At 43.0% G+C, this 17,904-nt stretch overlaps 1 protein-coding gene across 5 annotated transcripts in view; it reads left to right on the top strand.

Annotated features, from left to right (window-relative positions):
• NCOA1 (nuclear receptor coactivator 1) overlaps window positions 1-17,904 on the top strand; it is a 228,315-nt gene that overhangs the window by 200,585 nt on the left and 9,826 nt on the right. For all 5 annotated transcript variants that reach the window (XM_075557033.1, XM_075557031.1, XM_075557032.1 and 2 more), the window contains 3 exons: window positions 564-966; window positions 7,743-7,917; window positions 13,580-13,763. In XM_075557033.1, the coding sequence (XP_075413148.1) occupies window positions 564-966; window positions 7,743-7,917; window positions 13,580-13,763 (762 nt within the window). The remainder of the gene's footprint in view (window positions 1-563; window positions 967-7,742; window positions 7,918-13,579; window positions 13,764-17,904) is intronic.

Raw genomic sequence — 17,904 nt, 5'->3', positions numbered from 1 at the left:
TGGAAAGTCTCTGAGTTGTACTCTGTCCTATAGATTGGCTATGAGTCAGAATTGAATCAATGCCAGTTGCTTTGGTTTAGGTTTGGTAATGGTCAGACAACAGCAACAGTCGTCAGATACATGGGTCCCTGAGTGGCCCATGGTTACTAACTGAAAGGTTGTCTGTTCAAATTAACCCAATAGCACGATGGAAGGAAAGTCTGGCTATCTACAGCCATTGAAATCTCTTTGGACCATAGTCATGCTCTAACACCCATGGATTGTCCTCAGTCAGAATTGACTGGAGATCAACGGGTGTGATTTGGGTTTAATGGTCAGATACTGTTTCCAGTGCTTCTGAACTAACTTTAAGTTATAAAATGTACTGATTACGCCTTAAGATTAATTACTTAAGTTGTTATGAAGTGATTATTAAGACATTTCTATACGTTTTCATTTCCCTTGTATACTGGCAATTATTGCATGGTCTGTTCACTCCAGAGAATCGGCTTTAGCTCATAAACTTTGCAGATAGGTGGTGATGATGACAATTTTAATAAGTGAGGGTTTTCTCGCCCTTGCAGCCACCCCTGAATGCCCAGATGTTGGCACAGCGCCATCGGGAGTTGTGCAATCAGCAGCACCGACAGAGGCAGCTAATACAGCAGCAGCGAGCCATGCTGATGAGGCAACAGAGCTTTGGGAACAGCCTCCCTCCTTCTTCTGGACTGCCAGTTCAAATGGGGAACCCCCGTCTTCCTCAGGGCGCTCCCCAGCAGTTCCCCTACCCACCAACTTATGCTACAAGCCCAGGAGCCCCACCTGCTTCTACCAGCCCATTTTCACAACTGGCAGCAAATCCCGAGGCCTCCCTGGCCAACCGTAGCAACATGGTGAACCGAGGCATGGCGGGAAACATGGGAGGACAGTTTGGCACTGGAATAAATCCTCAGCTGCAGCAGAATGTCTTCCAGTATCCAGGATCAGGTAAGAAGGTCACACATTCATAGTGGTCTTACAAGATAATAGCTACAGGCTCGGTCTGTTGCCATATTCAGGTCCATTCACCGACCGTAAGGGGGTCTGGCGTGCCCAAGAAAGCCTCTGACAAGGGGGTTGGGAAGGAGGTGGTGTCAGATAATCCAGGAACCCTGAATGGAAGAGTGAATTGAAGCTTCTTTCTCTTAGATGAGAACCATGATTGCATTCAATGGCCCATAACGGCCCATCTGGCCCTAAATTTTACAGTGAGCACTCACACTATTCACCAGAAGGCTGGCAGTTCAAACCCAACCGAAGGTGCCTCAGAGATAAGCCAGACTGCCTGGAAACTCAGGGCAGCCCACCATGGGTTCGCCACTAGCCACAACACAGCCTCCTCTCCTTTCTGTCCTGCATCTCTGCGCCAGTCTAATGCGCTCTACTCTGGCCTGGAGGCTGTCTTTGTTTGCCCCTACAGGATCTGTGTTGTTTCCAATTTTGCATCTGCATTCTCTCTTCCATTCTCTTTGTCCTAAATGATACGGTTTTTAAAAAGTTGCTTTTGTCCTTTTTTTGTATGGAGATTCTAATAAGCAGAGGTAATAAAACACATGTGACTAATCTACCCTGTCTAATCAAACTCCTGGAGAGGATTAATGACCAGGCCCTGAACTAAATCCCTTAATTGTGTAAATGAAATAGAAAGTAAAATTTCAAGACTGCTTAAAAGTGAACTTCAATGAGAAGGACTGAAACTTGACTTGAGTAAAAAATTGAAGTTATGTAGAGATTTTTGACATGCTTATCAACTTTGACAACCTAATCAATCTCGACATTTCATTCTAATGGCAACAAGTGCTAAAATTCCTTGACTGTTAAATTAGGTATCTAGGGACGCTTGTGTCAGAGAGCGCCAGAATTCTCTAAAACGTTTTAATCAAAATCATACCATATTAGTTCCTTTGTCCTCAAGACAATGAGGTCATCTTTGGCTGGTTACATTACTGACACTATCTGTGGGAGCAAGAAAAGGATTATAAATCCATTTTAATTATAAGATTGGCTGAATAAGAGTGGCCTTGAAAAGAGTTATATTTCATTGCGTGTTGATTTCTGCATGCAAAGGATTTTACAAGACTTTTCTACTCGAGCCCGAAGAAATATTTCCTCCAACAATAGGCAATTGGTGTAGTTATCTGCTTTCAAATTTCTCTTCCAAAATGACAACTTGGCCACAGTAGAATTTTAGTAGCATTCGTTGATACTAATTGCAGAGCCTTAACTGAAGAGATTCCTCCCACTCATGGGAAAGGGAGAGACCGACTGGGTATTAAATGTTAATAAATCTCATCAAACTAGTTTGGGGTTTTTTCCTTCTTTTAAGGCTATTGGCGATTCTGTGGTGAATGCTCACTCTCCGTGAGGAGAGTCGGGGAGCATCATGCACAGTGTCTTTCTGTCAGAGGCTGCTTTGATGTTGACCAGGGTTCAGCGGAGCTTCTAGACTGAGACAGAATAGGACAAAAGGCCTGGTGAGCCCAATGAAACAATATTTTAAGTACTTTAAATTTGTTCTCCGGAAAGCCAAGAATGGGAGAGAGCTTCCTTTTCTGCTCCCTGTCCTCAGGAAGCCACATGGAAAGAGTGCTTCTGGGTTCTGATTTTGATGCAGTTGACAAGATTTCTTTCAAGGTTCTGAGTCTAGTCTTTGATCTCTGAACTTGGATGTGGACCGTGGTCCCTGTCAATAAAGAGCCCAGTGTAGCTGTAGATATATAACCACATGTTGCCCTCCATCAGCATCGCTCACCAAGGTCTTCCTTCCCAGGAAATAAGACATACTCTCTCGTCTGCAGTCCTGTTTGCTGCAATCGTGATATGAATTAGCTGTTTCCTTTCATTATTTTACTTCTAATTTTTTTAAGTGATAATTTGTTTGACAGTGGGTTCTGGATCTCTGATTCTTCCTTCTCTAGTGGTGTTGTAGACTTTTCCAATTGGTAGTGATGATGCCATGTTCATTAGAAGTAATTTGGAAAACGGCATGTTCATTAGAGGTAATTTGGAAAATGTAGGAAAGCATAATGAAAAAAAATTAACTGCTTGTACTTGCATTTTATTCATTTAAATAAAAGGGCTAAGTGCTTTCAGTAAGGACACTGGGCCCTAGCAACACAGTAAATGTATAGAAATGAGGAAGAACAAGGCCTCCTAATAACCTACAATCAGACAAGGTAGACGTTGCCACACAGTTTCTCCCTGGTTTCACGTTTCTCTTCAGTTTCCGTGGCCTCAATTTCATTCGAGTCAGTACACACTCTCCTTGACGTTTCTCCCTGTGTTCATTGTGACACTTCACCGGGAATAGGTCTGCATCAGCTTGATGGCAGTGAGTTTGGTTTGACTTTTTTTAATGGTAAGACAAGGGGCCCTGTTGGCACAACACTGAAGTACACAACAACCAATGGAAACGTTTGTGGTTCTAAGCCAGCCAACAGTCCCTGGGAAGCTCTGGCAATCTTGTTTCCTCGCAGATGGACAGATGGCTGCCCCAAGCCCTATGGGGCAGGCCTCCTGTCACGTGGCGCTTCTGGAGTTGAACCTGGGGATAGCACCTGACAGCTGTGGTCAGTGGTTGGTGCAATGGTTGGTTGGCCCTTTGGTCCAACCCGTCCGCTCTGGAAGAAAGGCACGGCAGTAGATTGCACTTCCCTCCAGCTCTTGACAGACCCTGTTTACAGACAGAAGCAGCAGCTGGGTCGCGTGAGAGCTCTCTCATGCAGTAATTTCAGCTTGTTACACACTGATGTGAAGTGACACGGCTTTCAGTTCTTCTGATAATTGCCTCAAAATCATGATCAGGGCTGGGGGTGGGGAGCAGATGTTAGCTGTTGTGGAGAGGATAAGAACACTCAAAGGTACAGTTTCCATTTGTTTCCTCACTCTAACCCACACACCTATTCCAATGTGATGAGCAGCCTGGTAGAAGGATTGGAGACCAGGTTTTATGTTGATGGAAGTTGAAACTCGGATAAGTTCCACCTTTTAAAATCAAACCTTCTTAGGAAAACAGACAAACAAACAAAATGATTTACTTTATCTGAAAGAAATCTAGATATGCGAGTTCTTTGCTCTTTGTTGGTTCCATGCTGTTTTGGTTTTAGGTGTTGTTTGATGACAGTAAGAGCAAAAGATGAATATATTAACTTTGCCTTACTTACAGTCTTTTCTTTATAAAGATGACAGAAGCTTCATATTTCTCACCTTAACATAGGCCCAAAGGAAATGAAGGAATGTAGAGATGATGACAATACTGGCAGAGGATGAATTATTTCATGAGTACCTACCAGTGCATTTGCCACACAAGAATTAAAAGAAGTGCGCCCCAGCATAATTCGGGGATGCATACACTCGGGCTCAGGCATAATCCAGGGCGATTCTTGTTTTTGTAAATAAAGTTTTCTTGGAACCCAGGAGTGCTTGTTTGTTTACATATAGTATGTCCTGGCTTTGTACTGCAGAGCTGACCAATAGTTGTTGGAGTGCCCTTGTGACCCACAAAACCTAAAATATTTACTATCTAACCCTTGTCAGAAAATGTTTGCTGTTCCTCATTTTGCTGGATTACAGTAAAATCAAAGGTCGACCATTAACTTTGCTTGGCATTCTTTTTCTTTGGCACTTCTCAGGAATGTGTAGGTATTAATACTGGCAGAGATATTTTATTTCATGATGATAAGTACACAGGGAACCAAATTGCATATTGTTTTAAATTACCTTATCCAAAATAAATATGAAAAAAGCTTTTTAGACAAAACTTCTATCTGTTTCACGAGGTCCTTGAAGTCCATCTGGAGACAACTGTGAACTACAGTAAACAAGCTACTCTGCCCACTCCTGAGTGACCTCTGCATGCTAATTGCCCCTCTTCTCTATGTCCGAGCCTCTGTACAGTTGCCTGCTTAGCTCATGTGTTCAGTTGCCTACTGAACACATACTTGAATATCTCACTTGCACCCCAAACTCAATTTGTCCAAAGCTAGACTCGTTAATTCAACCGTTTTAGCCTTCACTCTAACAGCCTTCTCAGGTTTCAAGAAGAAGCACATACCTTGTCATCCTTTATATCGCAGCCTATGAACATCCCGTATCCTCTGTCTAAAATATCGTTCCTTCACCTGCCTCATTCCTGTTACTTTCTCCCTCCAAAGGGGTCTCCTGGAAAGCCTCGCCAGACACTCCCGCTCATACGCACTCACCCTCCTGTACTCCGACTGCTTGTTCCCCATCCACCCTTCCTGCTCAATAACAATTTGTTGGAGGCAGCACCTTGTGGCCTTTCACATTTTGGTTGCTCGGGTGTTTAACATAGGAGAGTAGATGTTCAAGATGCAAGTAAATGAAAACCAAATCCAAATTGTAGTTGCTGCTTCCACATACCTGTGATGCTCGTTACAGTCCAGCATGGAGACTTACCATGTCCACACAAAGGTAGGATTGTTGGCTTTTTAAGCTAGAAGGAACTAGATTGCGTGGTCCACGGAACCCCAGGTCTAATGTAATGGCAGGATTCGATCCAAACTCTACCCTTCTGGTTCATTACCTGTGCGTTTCTTCCTTCTACTAAAGCCAAGTCATCGGGTTCAGAAGTCTGAGTGGTTTGAATGTCTGATGAGGCCAGAGAGGAAGGCCAGGAACTGTGCCGGTGTGCTTGGGGTTTCTTACTTAACTGTGAGCACCCAGCATGATATCTGGAACATAAGGAGCAACCCCTTCATGTTTAATGTTCCCGAAAGAAATTTCATAAAAAATAAGGTCAGATTGAATTAAGAGACAAATGTTTTTTAAGGATCAAAACCAAAATTGTTAAAATGCAGGATTAATGCAAATACAATTGATATAAAAATGATGTCCCTTGACAGTCATAAACATAAACAATATATAGTTCTCCAGATAGTCAAAATCAAAGTCATTTAAACAAAATAACCCATTGTTATCAAACAGATTCCAACTCAGAGTGACCCTACATTGGACAGAATTGAACTGCCTCTAAAGTTGCCAGTGCTGCTGTTATCTTTACGGGGGAGACCATCACGTCTTTCTCCCAGAAAGCAGCTGGTAGATCCAAACTGCCAAGCAGAACGCCTTGAAAGTCACTTGCCAGAGATAGATCATGTGCTAAAGGAGCAGCAGGAGAGCGTCTGTAGCTTGATTTATGTGCTTCACCGACATGTCAGCATGTAGTGTTAACTAAGAAGTGAAAAAGAAGAAGCTCTTAGAAAGTCTACAGTTGGCTCAACATTCACAAAATGTTTTTAAGATGTAAAAAACAGTCATAATTTTAAAATAAGTAAATAAATTACATCTCTGGCCAGATTAGTGAAACATAGGAAGTCATTTAAAAATGATTATGCATGCAAGGAAGCCAGAAATATATAACTCATAATGAGAAAAGTAAGTCAGTTAAAGACCATCCCAGGAATTACTCAGATAATAGGACTTGTAGATAGACATTCAAATAATTATAAACTGTCGGTTTATTTTGTATGTCCAAGAAGCTAGAGGGAAGGTTGAGTATCTTAAGCAGAGACACGAGGATATAAGGGAGCTTCAGAAAGTTCAAAATATGATTTATTTATATTTTTCCATGAACTTTGTGAAGCTCCTTCCCATAAATAAAGACATAGTCAAACTTCTACAGAGGAAAAATGTGAAATACAGCAGTGGAGTGACTGCAGAGTAGACATTATAGAAGGGAAAATAAAGTAATGAAGCCTGAAGATATCAGAAGGGAAACTATCAAAAATTAAATCAGAAATAAGACTTAGGATGGTTAGTTTGCTGCAAATTGATCTTACAAATTCAACATGAGCCCTTCTGAAGTCCAAGCATGCTTTTTAGGACAAGCTTGTCCTAAAATTTATATGGAAATGTGTAGGACCCAGAGTGATCAAACACTTCTGAAAAAGAGAAAGTTGGATGAGCACCTAATTTCAAGTCTATCATAAGGGCTCAAGACATTGTGGTGTTTGTACAGTTACAGACGTGCAGGATCACGGAAACAATAAAAAGTGCAGAAAGAAACCCTTACATTTAGGGTCAATTACGAGCTGCAAATAAAAAGGATCCAAGTACTGATACATGGTTGGACCTTTGAAACATGCTAAGTGAATGAAGAGAGCAAAAAGACAACATACGATTTCATTTGTGTGAAATTTCCCAAAATGGCAAAACCCTAAATCCCTAGAGAAAGAGTGGTTGTCATCTAATACTAATTACTTTTATTACACGCACAACAAACTCACTGCTGTTGGGTCTATTCTGACTCACAGAGACCATCTAGAACAGGGTAGAACTGCCTCTGGGTCTCCAAGACACTAACTGTTTACTTCACAAATCTGTAGGTATATCTATGTTTTATATTGTTTTTAATTTCAAAATTCATGCCAGGTGACAAAAGAACAGGAAAAATCATATATCATTCTGCCACCCAAATTGATATCGGGTGATCTGTTTTAAATGGGCTCATGCTAACTGTCTGGTTATGTATTTATCTGTTTACACAGATAATGATAATGTCTACTTATATATATATACCCAGTTATACTTATGTATCTGTTTATACAAATATCTTATGCCTTATTTCTAAAGACCTACATTTCCACCTCACTCTCTCGACTAGGCTATCTGTGTAAATATATTACCCATCTCTGGAGTTTTTCTCTCGTGGGTTTAGTAAATCTGCAGTATATCCACGTAAATTCATTTGTGTCCATTTGCAGGAATGGTTTCCCAAGGTGAGGCCAACTTCGCTCCATCTCTCAGCCCCGGGAGCTCCATGGTGCCCATGCCAATCCCGCCGCCTCAGAGCTCTCTGCTCCAGCAAGCTCCGCCCACTTCTGGCTACCAGTCCCCAGACATGAAGGCCTGGCAGCAAGGAGCGATGGGAAACAACAAGTAAGGGGCCGTTTTCCGTATGAGCATTGCTGCTGCACTGCCGTGCCTGGCAACCATCCCTTCCCTGGCTGAGTGTTTGCCACAGTCCAAGTAAAAGAGATGGGTGGGCTACCGTCACTTGCATAGTATGAGAAACTCTAATATAGAGGGAAAATGACTTTTAGTCACTTCCACATGAATTCATTTTTAAGGTATATCTTTGTGTTTTCAGTAGACAAAGTGGTCGAGTGGCTACCAGTGTTTTTACCCAACTGCCATCGGTAGCAGAGGGGCCCTGAAACAGCAGTTTGTCTTTCTTTTAGAGAGCACTTAGACATTAAAATACGAACAGCAATATTAGAATCCTGTAGAACCAGAATGTGGTTTTCACTGTGCGGTATGTGGGGACGATTTCATAGCAAGGTTTTAAGGCTCATCAGGTTAGTCTCAGTCATCAGTGGTCGCATTTTGCCCATTTTGTTTACAATGATCTCACTAAAGTCACCCTGTTCCCCACCCCTCACTCCACCCTCCCCCCCCAAAAAAACCCCCAAACTTGGCTGCTGAACTTTTCACACATCCCTTGAGTTGTCTAAGGGTTTGAATTTGGTTTCTCTCCGTTCTAGTGACAGGGAAGCTGTTTGATCTGACAACATAATAAGCAAGGCAGTTAAAGTTTAAAACTTAAGACTGTGCTCTCTGAAAGTTCATTGAAAGGTGAGAGAGAATCTTCCTGGTAGAGAACTGTGCCGCACGAGGAGAGACGATGCAAATGAGATGGAATGGCGTCTCCTAAAGTGTTCTAATCCCAACTTCTCAGACGCGCTTTGGAGGCTGTGGCCCGTTGATATGATTACTTCCTGACAGGCACTGCTGACTCCTCACCCGAGCCCAACTCTCCCTGTGAAAAGGCGCTCAGGGCTTGTCTGAGACCTGCACTTCAGTGTTGAACTGGGACTTCAGAAAGACAGTCAAGCTGACAGACCGCATGAGACTTTTTCTCCGCCGCTCCCTCTTGCAGTTAAATCTCTTGAGCGTCTGTCCTTTACCTACTTCTACTCTTGTTCCTGTTCAACCATGGAGGCTTCCATCCCTCCCAGTCCACTAACTATTCTTGGCAAGGTCATTAACCTTCTCTGCCCTGCCACCTGCGATGATCATAAGCAGGATTTGACGGATGGAAGCACTGATTCTCCAGTGCTTTCGTATTGAGGCAACTTTGTCATTGCAGATAAGGGCTCTCGTCTAATCTCCTACCTCTTAGTTTCCTTTGTGGGACGTTCTCTATCTCCCTGGTAGCTCTGTATTTGTCTGCTACCTTATATCATCAAGTCTTGGGCATTGAATGGCTAGCTCCGTACTTACAGTGCCTTATTTTAAAGCTCTAGGCCAAACCTCCCCTGGACACCATATTGTGTGCCCAACGGCCTAGTGGACATCTCCACTGAGAAGTGTAATGGGCATCTCAAGCTTAACCTGACCTACACTAAAGTGATATTCTCTCCCAAACCCACGCTTCTACTTTTCCCATCTCAGTAAATGGCAACACTGATCCTCCAGTCACTCAAAGTGAAAAACTTCCCTTGGTCCCCTACTCCACTTCCAACCCTCAGCACGTCATGGCAGCTTCAGGCCTTCATGGCCAGTGAAGTGAAACTGGAATGGACTTGAGTTTGTAAAATGCGATGTACTGGAATAATAACTAGTATGGGGGAAATTAAGGATCAACACTGCTAAAAACTGAGTCCCCCTCTTAGAAAATAGGGGCTGTGTGCATGTTGCATAGCAACCAAATCTCTTGACTGGCAGAGGCAGTAACATCGGAGCTTGGCTTAAAGATGGAAGCTGACTCCACTGCCTTGAGTGTGTCGCACCGTCCAGCCCTGGCCGTCATCCCTCCTCTCATCTAGACTCCTGGACAGGCTCACTGTGCCTCCGCTCCCATTCTAGGACTTCAGCCTCCGTTGTTCCCATTCTGGTACTCCTTCCAGAAGAGTCACAGTGTACAAATTCGAAACGTCTTATTTTGCTGTGACAGCATGGCTGAACCAGTGCAAAGTCTCAGCCAGTTTCTGAAGAGCTCTCCATTCTTCCCTATTCTACTTGTACACTTTTGTGCAGGCCACCGTGATCTTTCTGCTTAATCGTTGCAAGAGCCCCCAAGGCCCCCTGCTCCCATCCTTACTCCAATGTGGTCTCATAGCCACGGGGGAGCCTAAGTGATACTTTTAACATTTAAGGCAGCATGTCAGTCAAAACTTTTCTCCACAACTAATTCAAAATACAACATAAGACCCTAAATGATCTTGCCCATGGTGACCTCTCTGCAAAATCTTCAGAATAGTTCAATCAGGGCCAACAGAAACAAGGCTAGCATTTTTGTTGTGTAGCGTCAGTATTCAGCAGGGAGCCCTGGGGGTGTCGTGGGTATCCATTGGGCTGGTAACAGTTTGAAATCACCAGTCGCAACAAAGGAGAAAGATGGAACTCTACTTCCTTCGAGAGTTCTGGTCTTGGAAACCCACAGGAGCAGTTAGTTCTGCCCTTCCCTGTAAGGTTGCTGTGAGTCAGCATCGCCTCGGTGCAGGGAGTTCGTGGTACCCACAGCCTCCAGTGAGCCACTGTCTGTGAGTGAGGCACCACTACCAGTGACCGCTCAAGTTAAGAGATTGGGTTGCTGTGCAATGGCACGCTGCTGTTGCTTCCATTGGCCTTGGCTGGGCTATTTTGAAGGGGGTTGGAGCCCTGCTCTCCTGCCTCGTATGCTGGTCTCCCCAGTACTCTGCCACACTGGCTTCCCTGTAGTCTTCTGTTCCCCAGATTCCAAGGACATCACACACGCAGAGCCTTTGCATTGTTCCGTCCTTCTGCTAGAGGCCTTTCCTTAAATGTCACCTTTATTGACCATGATTTCTAAAACAGTATCTTTCCCCACCCTGCCCCACCTTTCTCCTGCTTGCTATTTCTTCACAGTGCTCAGCACCTGGCCCACTGTGTGCTAGTTGGCTTCGTGTGGCCCATCTCCCCACTAGAACACACAAGTATCATAAAAGCAAGGCCTGAGGTTTTGTTTCCATCTGTTTCGGCGCCTCTAGGCCATGTAGACACTTAATCTAATGAGTACAAAGCCCCTGTTCCTAAGTCACTACCCCTCTTGGGTTTGGGTTCAAATGTGGGCGTGGGTAACTGTCACGTCCTCTTCACTCACAGGTGCTTCCTTGGCCCGTGGGCAGCAGCGGGCATTGTGTGATGACTCCTGGCTGTCGTACAGTACAGGCCCCACAAGGAAAACCTCTGCCTCAATCCACTAAGAGCCTAGTCAGTAATCGTGGTGGGTGGGAGGGTTCTGTCGCTAGGTGAGAGAGGACGGAAACATGAAATGATTAGAGAATCATTAAGTAGAATGATGTAATGAGCTCATATCTCTATGGTGGCAAGAGACATAAAGGATTAAACCACACCTGTTTGTCATGGAGTCGGGCCGTGTTTGTGTGCATCGCTAGTCTCAGAGGAGCATCCCTCCCAGTGCTTCTTAAGGCTTATCAGCCAAGAAGTCCCACTGTGTAATCCTTTGTTTCTCAGGCGTATTGGACCAGGGACTCCTCCCCACTTGTTAATACCTATAATATCTAGGGAACCCACCTGAGGCCAAAGTCTCACCTCCCCCTACCCCATCTGGATTTAGGAACTGCCAAACACCTGATGCTACAGGCAGGAAACCAGGAGAGAGCATGAGCAAGCAGTGAGCATGAGGGTCTGTGGCTCGCGCCATCCTTCCTGGGACCTGGCACAGAGATTGATATGGCATTACCGGCAGAAGATGTTTGAAAGAATTTAAGCTAATATCAGTATAAATCAGAAAGGAAATTAAGCCCTAAGCTTCTTTAAATCAGCGAGGCGTCGCCACTGCCATCTGTCACTCTCCGCAGGCATGAGCTGCCCTGACCCACTGCCCCTCCACGGCTGATGGGTGTGTGTGGACAAGTGAGCATTGTCCGAGGCGGGGATGTTCTCAGTAGACATAGAGACTTTTTCTGCCCCGGCCGTGCTGCCTGGCGTGCACACTGTGAGGACGTTTGTGGCCCACAGAAGCATGATTCACCATTTCCCAACCCCACGTCATTTTCTGTGAGCATTTGTGTTTTGTAATTACCCGGAGGGGAATGTGCTGTTTTTATTCAGACATGATGAATGGACTGTTTCTCAGTTTGTTAGGTTCGGTGTGATGGCCTTAATCTCCCAGAGGTTAGAAATGGCAGTACCTCCTGCTGCCCACCTGAGGGCTGGCAAGGACTAGATGAGCCAGGAGTGGGGCCGGTATGTTTTCATATTCCAGCCCTCTGGAACTGGCTTTAAAATGGGTGGAATTTTACCAGCATCTTATTGTTCAGCTCTCAAGAGATCATCCTAAAACATGTGTTGTTGTTTACAACCTGTGAAAGGTACAGTTGATATCCAGATCACAGATTAGGGAAGGCTCAGGTGGAGATGGGGCCCCAGAGATGGCGTTTCTATTCCATACTGTCGTCCCCACTAATGGAAACCCATTTTGGATCTTTGGTGTCACCACCGCCTAGGACTTGGCTGGGCAAGAGGAAAACCATCCCCCTCTGGGGGAGGAACAGGCATGAAGCTACCTTCATACTGGCGTGGACCTTTGTGGTCTTTCAAACATTAAATCTGCCACCTAGAAACGTCTGGCAATCTGCAGCAGATTTCTTCCTCATTTAGTGAAAGCAGCCAAAGCTGAAACCTTGAGACGCAACAGCAAGCTGTAGGACACGGAGCAAAGGCTCCCCACATGCCACTGTGCATAAATATCTTTGTGCATCTACGCCCAGTGAGCCCCACTCACTAGGGCTGGGCTGAGGCCCAGGCTCCCCAGGGGACTCTATTGCAGTCTCTGGACTATACTTAAAAAAACAACAACACTGGCTTAAATGCAGAAAAATCTGTAAATTAAAACAATCTGAACCTCATCAATTGGCAGCACTGTTGTAATCTCACAATTAACTGTCCTTCATTCATTCATTCATTCATCCGGGAACTACTGAGTGCTTGCTATATCTTATGCCACTTACTAGTAGAAGTGAGAACTAAATAGGACCGATAACGTCATTCGATCAAGTTGTTAAGTCTAAGAAGATAGCCAAGCAGTTGTGATTTAAGACTGCCATCCATAAATCACCCATCCCTTTACTGATGGTGTATGTGTGATATGTTTGCTTATTTAAATAATATATATATATATGCGCCATATACTTTGTTGACATACGATGCTATCTCTCTTTAAGCAGATAAGATAGTGTAATAAATTGTAGGCTGGTTTTGATAGCTAACTACCTGGGTAAATGTTGGTTGTCTTGAAGAGCTACTTCTATGACCTTCTCCCTCCTTTACTGATTCAGATAATGGAGCATAATATCTCTTATTAGACCAGATCATTGTAACTTATCAGGAACACTTTCTAATTATTAGAGACCTTTTGGACAAAGTTCTAAATGTAACTGGATTATATTAAATCCTCACTTATTGTTAAAAGGTGCAATCATACACGTAACTGGAGAACGTAAAATATTTCATTTGTAATTCCATTTTAAAATGAAGATGAGTCAGAGCCATGCCACATTGTCCTGGTGTTCATGGCCAGTGGGTGTAATCTATATTATTTTTGAGTTAACAGTGTGTTCAGTCAAGCTGTCCAGAACCAGCCCGCACCTGCACAACCAGGAGTGTACAACAATATGAGCATCACCGTGTCCATGGCAGGTGGGAACACAAACGTTCAGAACATGAACCCCATGATGGGCCCGATGCAGATGAGCTCATTGCAGATGCAAGGAATGAACACCGTTTGCCCTGAGCAGGTACGTGGCACAGCTGGCGTCCTCTTGCATACAACACAAACACACACACACACACACTGTGAGTGTGTCTCACTATTATAAGGAAACAAGCATGTGGAGTGTTACTTTTCAAAGGTGACCTTGATTCTTCATTCTTTCCCATCATTTTTTTGTAACTAGTGGCCTTTGAGATAAACAACTGCAATGTTGGCAGGCATTTTAAGATTGTAGTCTCATCTGATTTTAGGGTTTCAGAATTTTTATATATATATATATATATATATATATATATATGTGTGTGTGTGTGTGTGTGTGTAGGTCAGAAAGTTTTACTATCATTTTTATTGAGCAAACTTATCAAACTGTGATGCTTTTGTTTCTCAGTGCATCTCCCATTTAGGTGTGTGTGCTTGTGGTTTGTGTATGTCTAAAGGTAGGGTCTCCATCTCTCTAAGCCTCTTTCTCAAAGAATCCTGTACTCTTTGATTTTACACCAGTTGAAACAGCAGGCTTAGCATCCCCACAGGACTCAAATCATGTTCATTTTAAATGTGATTTGAGTTTTGGAAACCTAAAAAAGTCGGAAAGCCAAGATGAGAACTGTACGGTGGGTAGGGTAATGAAATTCTCCTCGGAGAGCCCCTGTGCAGGTGGACCCTCAGAGAATGTGCAGGTAGATTGTCAAAATGGGGGGAATTCCTCAGGACATCGCTCCTGGCCTTTTCCTCACCAGTGCCGTTCCCTGTTTCCTTAAAACTTTTTCGGAATAAACCTGCATGGTTGTCCTGTGTCCTTTAAAAAAAACTTGTCAAGGTAATACACGTGGACTCAAAAACCAGTCACTATAACCTTCTGAGCTGACCTGTCTGCCTGGAGTATAACTGGCCCTCAGATGCTCGGGTTTTGATTGGACCTCTTTTGGAACGCACCCTGAGGCAGGTAGGGGGGACACTAAGACAACAAGTGTGTTACTGAGAGAACTTGTCTGCGGCCATCTACTAATTGCAAACATGTTAAATGAAATTTTGTATGGAGTAAACCCATATGTGTATGGACTGACACTTTAATAGCAATAATTTTTTATTTACCCTGGTATGAACATTGGTTCAAAATGAAATGTTACATGATCTTTGTTGGGCTGCTAACCACAAAGCCAGCAGGTGAAACCCGCTGTTCCCCGAAGGGAGAAAGATGGGCGCCTCTCTTCCGGGACCAAGGGCAGTCTGGCCTATGGCTGCTGTGAGTTGGGTCTACTAAAATGAGAGTGGGTTTGGGTACACTGGCTTCAGGTCGACCCCTTTTTATTTTTAACACATTTTCCACATTTCTCCCTTACCACCAACAAATATTTATTAAGTGTGTACTGTGTATAAAGATAGCTCTGTAGGAGATACATATTAACAAGGTGGGGAGGCACAACATGAACAAAAGATCAGTTTTATAATAAGAGAGCACCTCTGTATAAGAGATGGACACCCCCCCCACTCCCCAGAATCATATGCAAACTACTAAGGACTTAAAGGGGAAAGGGCCAGGTCAGGGAAGCCTTCCTGGGAATTTTGCTTAAAGGAAAAAGAGCACTCAAGACTTAAGCTAGTGTGAGCTAGGCAGGAATGGAGGCTGAAAAACCTAATTGATTTTTTAAGAGGATGTTATATGTTTAAAACAGAAGATGAGGTAAGCTTTTTGAAGGTATTACATGCCAACTAAGTTGTTTATCCTAGGAGAGAATAACTAAATTAAAAATGACATTTTAAGAAGATTGTTAGCGTAAACTACCAGTAATTACTATTGTAAGATTCGCAATCTCAAAGTAACCTATTGTAATTAGTCATAATTTATAGCAAATACTATAATATATAAAAATCTCTTCTGTGGGTTTTTTTAATTGATTGAGGTTTATTCAATATGCAGTTTTCAAATTGGGGTAACATTTCAACTATGAGTGAAAATTGTTCCAGAGATTAAAGAACTTGAAAACATTGTTATTCCACATGATAGAGACCAAACCAAAGCTCACTGTCATCGAGTTGATGCCGATTCGCGGTGACGCTATAGGACAGAATTTAAATTGCCCCCGTGGCAGTTTTTGAGACTGTAACTCTTTTTTAAAAAACCGTTATCTTGAAACATAATCCACATATCATTCAGTAGTTCAAGTGTCAGTACAATAAATTTTAGAACATTTTCCTTCTCTTGTACTCCTTGTTAATAGCTCCTTATTTCCCACAACCTCCCCTGCCATGTGCTCAAGAAACCATTTATTGGGCAATGAAAGTACAAATGTGCTTTACACAATCGATGGATGTATGATTGTGATGAGTTATATGAGCACCCAATAAAATGATTATAAAACAACAAGCACTAATTGTTACCATCTCTATAGAGTCGCTCATCCTAAATTTCATACAACTGAAAAACACAAAAACAAAAAAGTGAAAAGCCTCAATCAGAAAAAAAAATATCAAAAACTAGAGTAAGTTTAAAATGGGTCAAAGGGAGCTCTGCACACCCCTGGTCTGTGTTCCGAGGGGAGTCGCTGGAGGCTTGCCTCAGGCGTACTTCCCTCACCTTTCAAATGAAGCCGTTGCAGCTTTTAAACGGGCCCAAAGGAGCATCAAATAAGATATGACATTTAACAGAAAATATATGTACTATAATCGTCTGTCTGATAACAAGGCTGCTCACCTACCTTGACTATGGTCAGAGGGAATTCTTTTTGATGTGAATTAAAATTAAAAGTCATCTCTGCTTTCCAATAATACATATTAAGTCTAGCATAAAATAGCAGAAATCTATATTTCCTAGAACAATAAGATAGCTAAGTGTATGCTTGTTAGGCAGTTATTAAAATTATTTACTATATTTGATTAAAGCAAAATAATGTAAAATATATTGAATTAGATAAAATACATTTTAAGTTGGTTTCATGCACAGTTGAGTCTTACTCTTATTCAACCTGACAATCTCTGCTTTTGAATAGAAGTGTGTAATCCGTTTATATTTGATCTAATTGTCATCTCAGACGTGGATAAGAAAGAACTTCAAGACTTGGTAACTGCGTTTACCCCTACTGGCCTCTGCACTTTGGTCAAACATATTATGAATATGTGGCAGACTCCACAGGACATTGCTGTTATTTGTCCTTTAAACGGCCGCTATTTGTTGTTGCTGTGGAGAATTTATAGAGAAACACACACACCAGGTGACCAGTTCCTGCCCGTGCCACCTCGTGACCCCGCTCACCTGCCCTGAGGTGTGCAGCCCTTCTCATCTCTCCTCTTAGAGACCCACCATCTGCTGCCACACGCCGTCTTCCGAGTTGCTGTGATCAGTTCGATCCCACATAGATAGATCGTCCTTAAAGTGGCACATTGCTCAACACAGACATTTTGTACTAGTTCAGGTCAACTAGTGTTTGGTTTGAAGAAGACTTTGGGGATATTTTTTACTTAAGGTTAAAAAATTACCTCAGGGAAATAAGTGCAAATTGGGATACTTTTACTTCTTTTCCAGGTGAAAACCTTTCATTTCTTATTTCTCTGGTCCATGTTCAGAGGGGATTCACGGAGGCCTACCTCATGTGTATTCCCCTTCACCTTTTCCATTTAAACTGATACCGCTTTCAAATCGACCAAAAGGAGGTTCAAATAAGATGTTACTGCACAACATTAGATAAAGGTCATGAGAGCAGACACCCTTCTTTGGTTCCTGGCTCTCAGTCTTTCACCATTACGTAAAACGTTGCCTGTGGTTTTCATATTATCTCCTGAATCATATTGAGGACTTTCCCTCCTATTCCAGTTTTCTTAGGGTCTCATCAAGAGCAGATACTGGTTTTTATCAAATGCTCTGTGTGCATCTGTAGAGGTGAACGTGTTCTTTTCCTGTACTCTGTTGACGGGCATATTGACGTTGGTGGATAATTTCTAGCCCTCCCTGCATCCCTGGAGTAGATCCAACTTGTCAAAGCGCATGGCGTTTTAAAGAGTCTTGATTCATGACTGGCCCTTCCATCACTGTAGTGCCCGTTGTGGGCTCTCTTCACAGGTTGCTCTCTTTGGATTATCGTTTGCATGGGATCTTTTTTTCTGTCCTTTCACTTTCAACTTATTTGGGTCTTTGGGTTTGAGGTTTGTCTCCTGTAAACAAGCATCTCCTC

The sequence above is a fragment of the Tenrec ecaudatus genome, chromosome 8 (genome assembly GCF_050624435.1).
Source record: "Tenrec ecaudatus isolate mTenEca1 chromosome 8, mTenEca1.hap1, whole genome shotgun sequence".
NCBI classification, from domain to species: Eukaryota; Metazoa; Chordata; class Mammalia; order Afrosoricida; family Tenrecidae; genus Tenrec; species Tenrec ecaudatus.
This window is presented reverse-complemented; position numbering and strand designations above follow the sequence as displayed.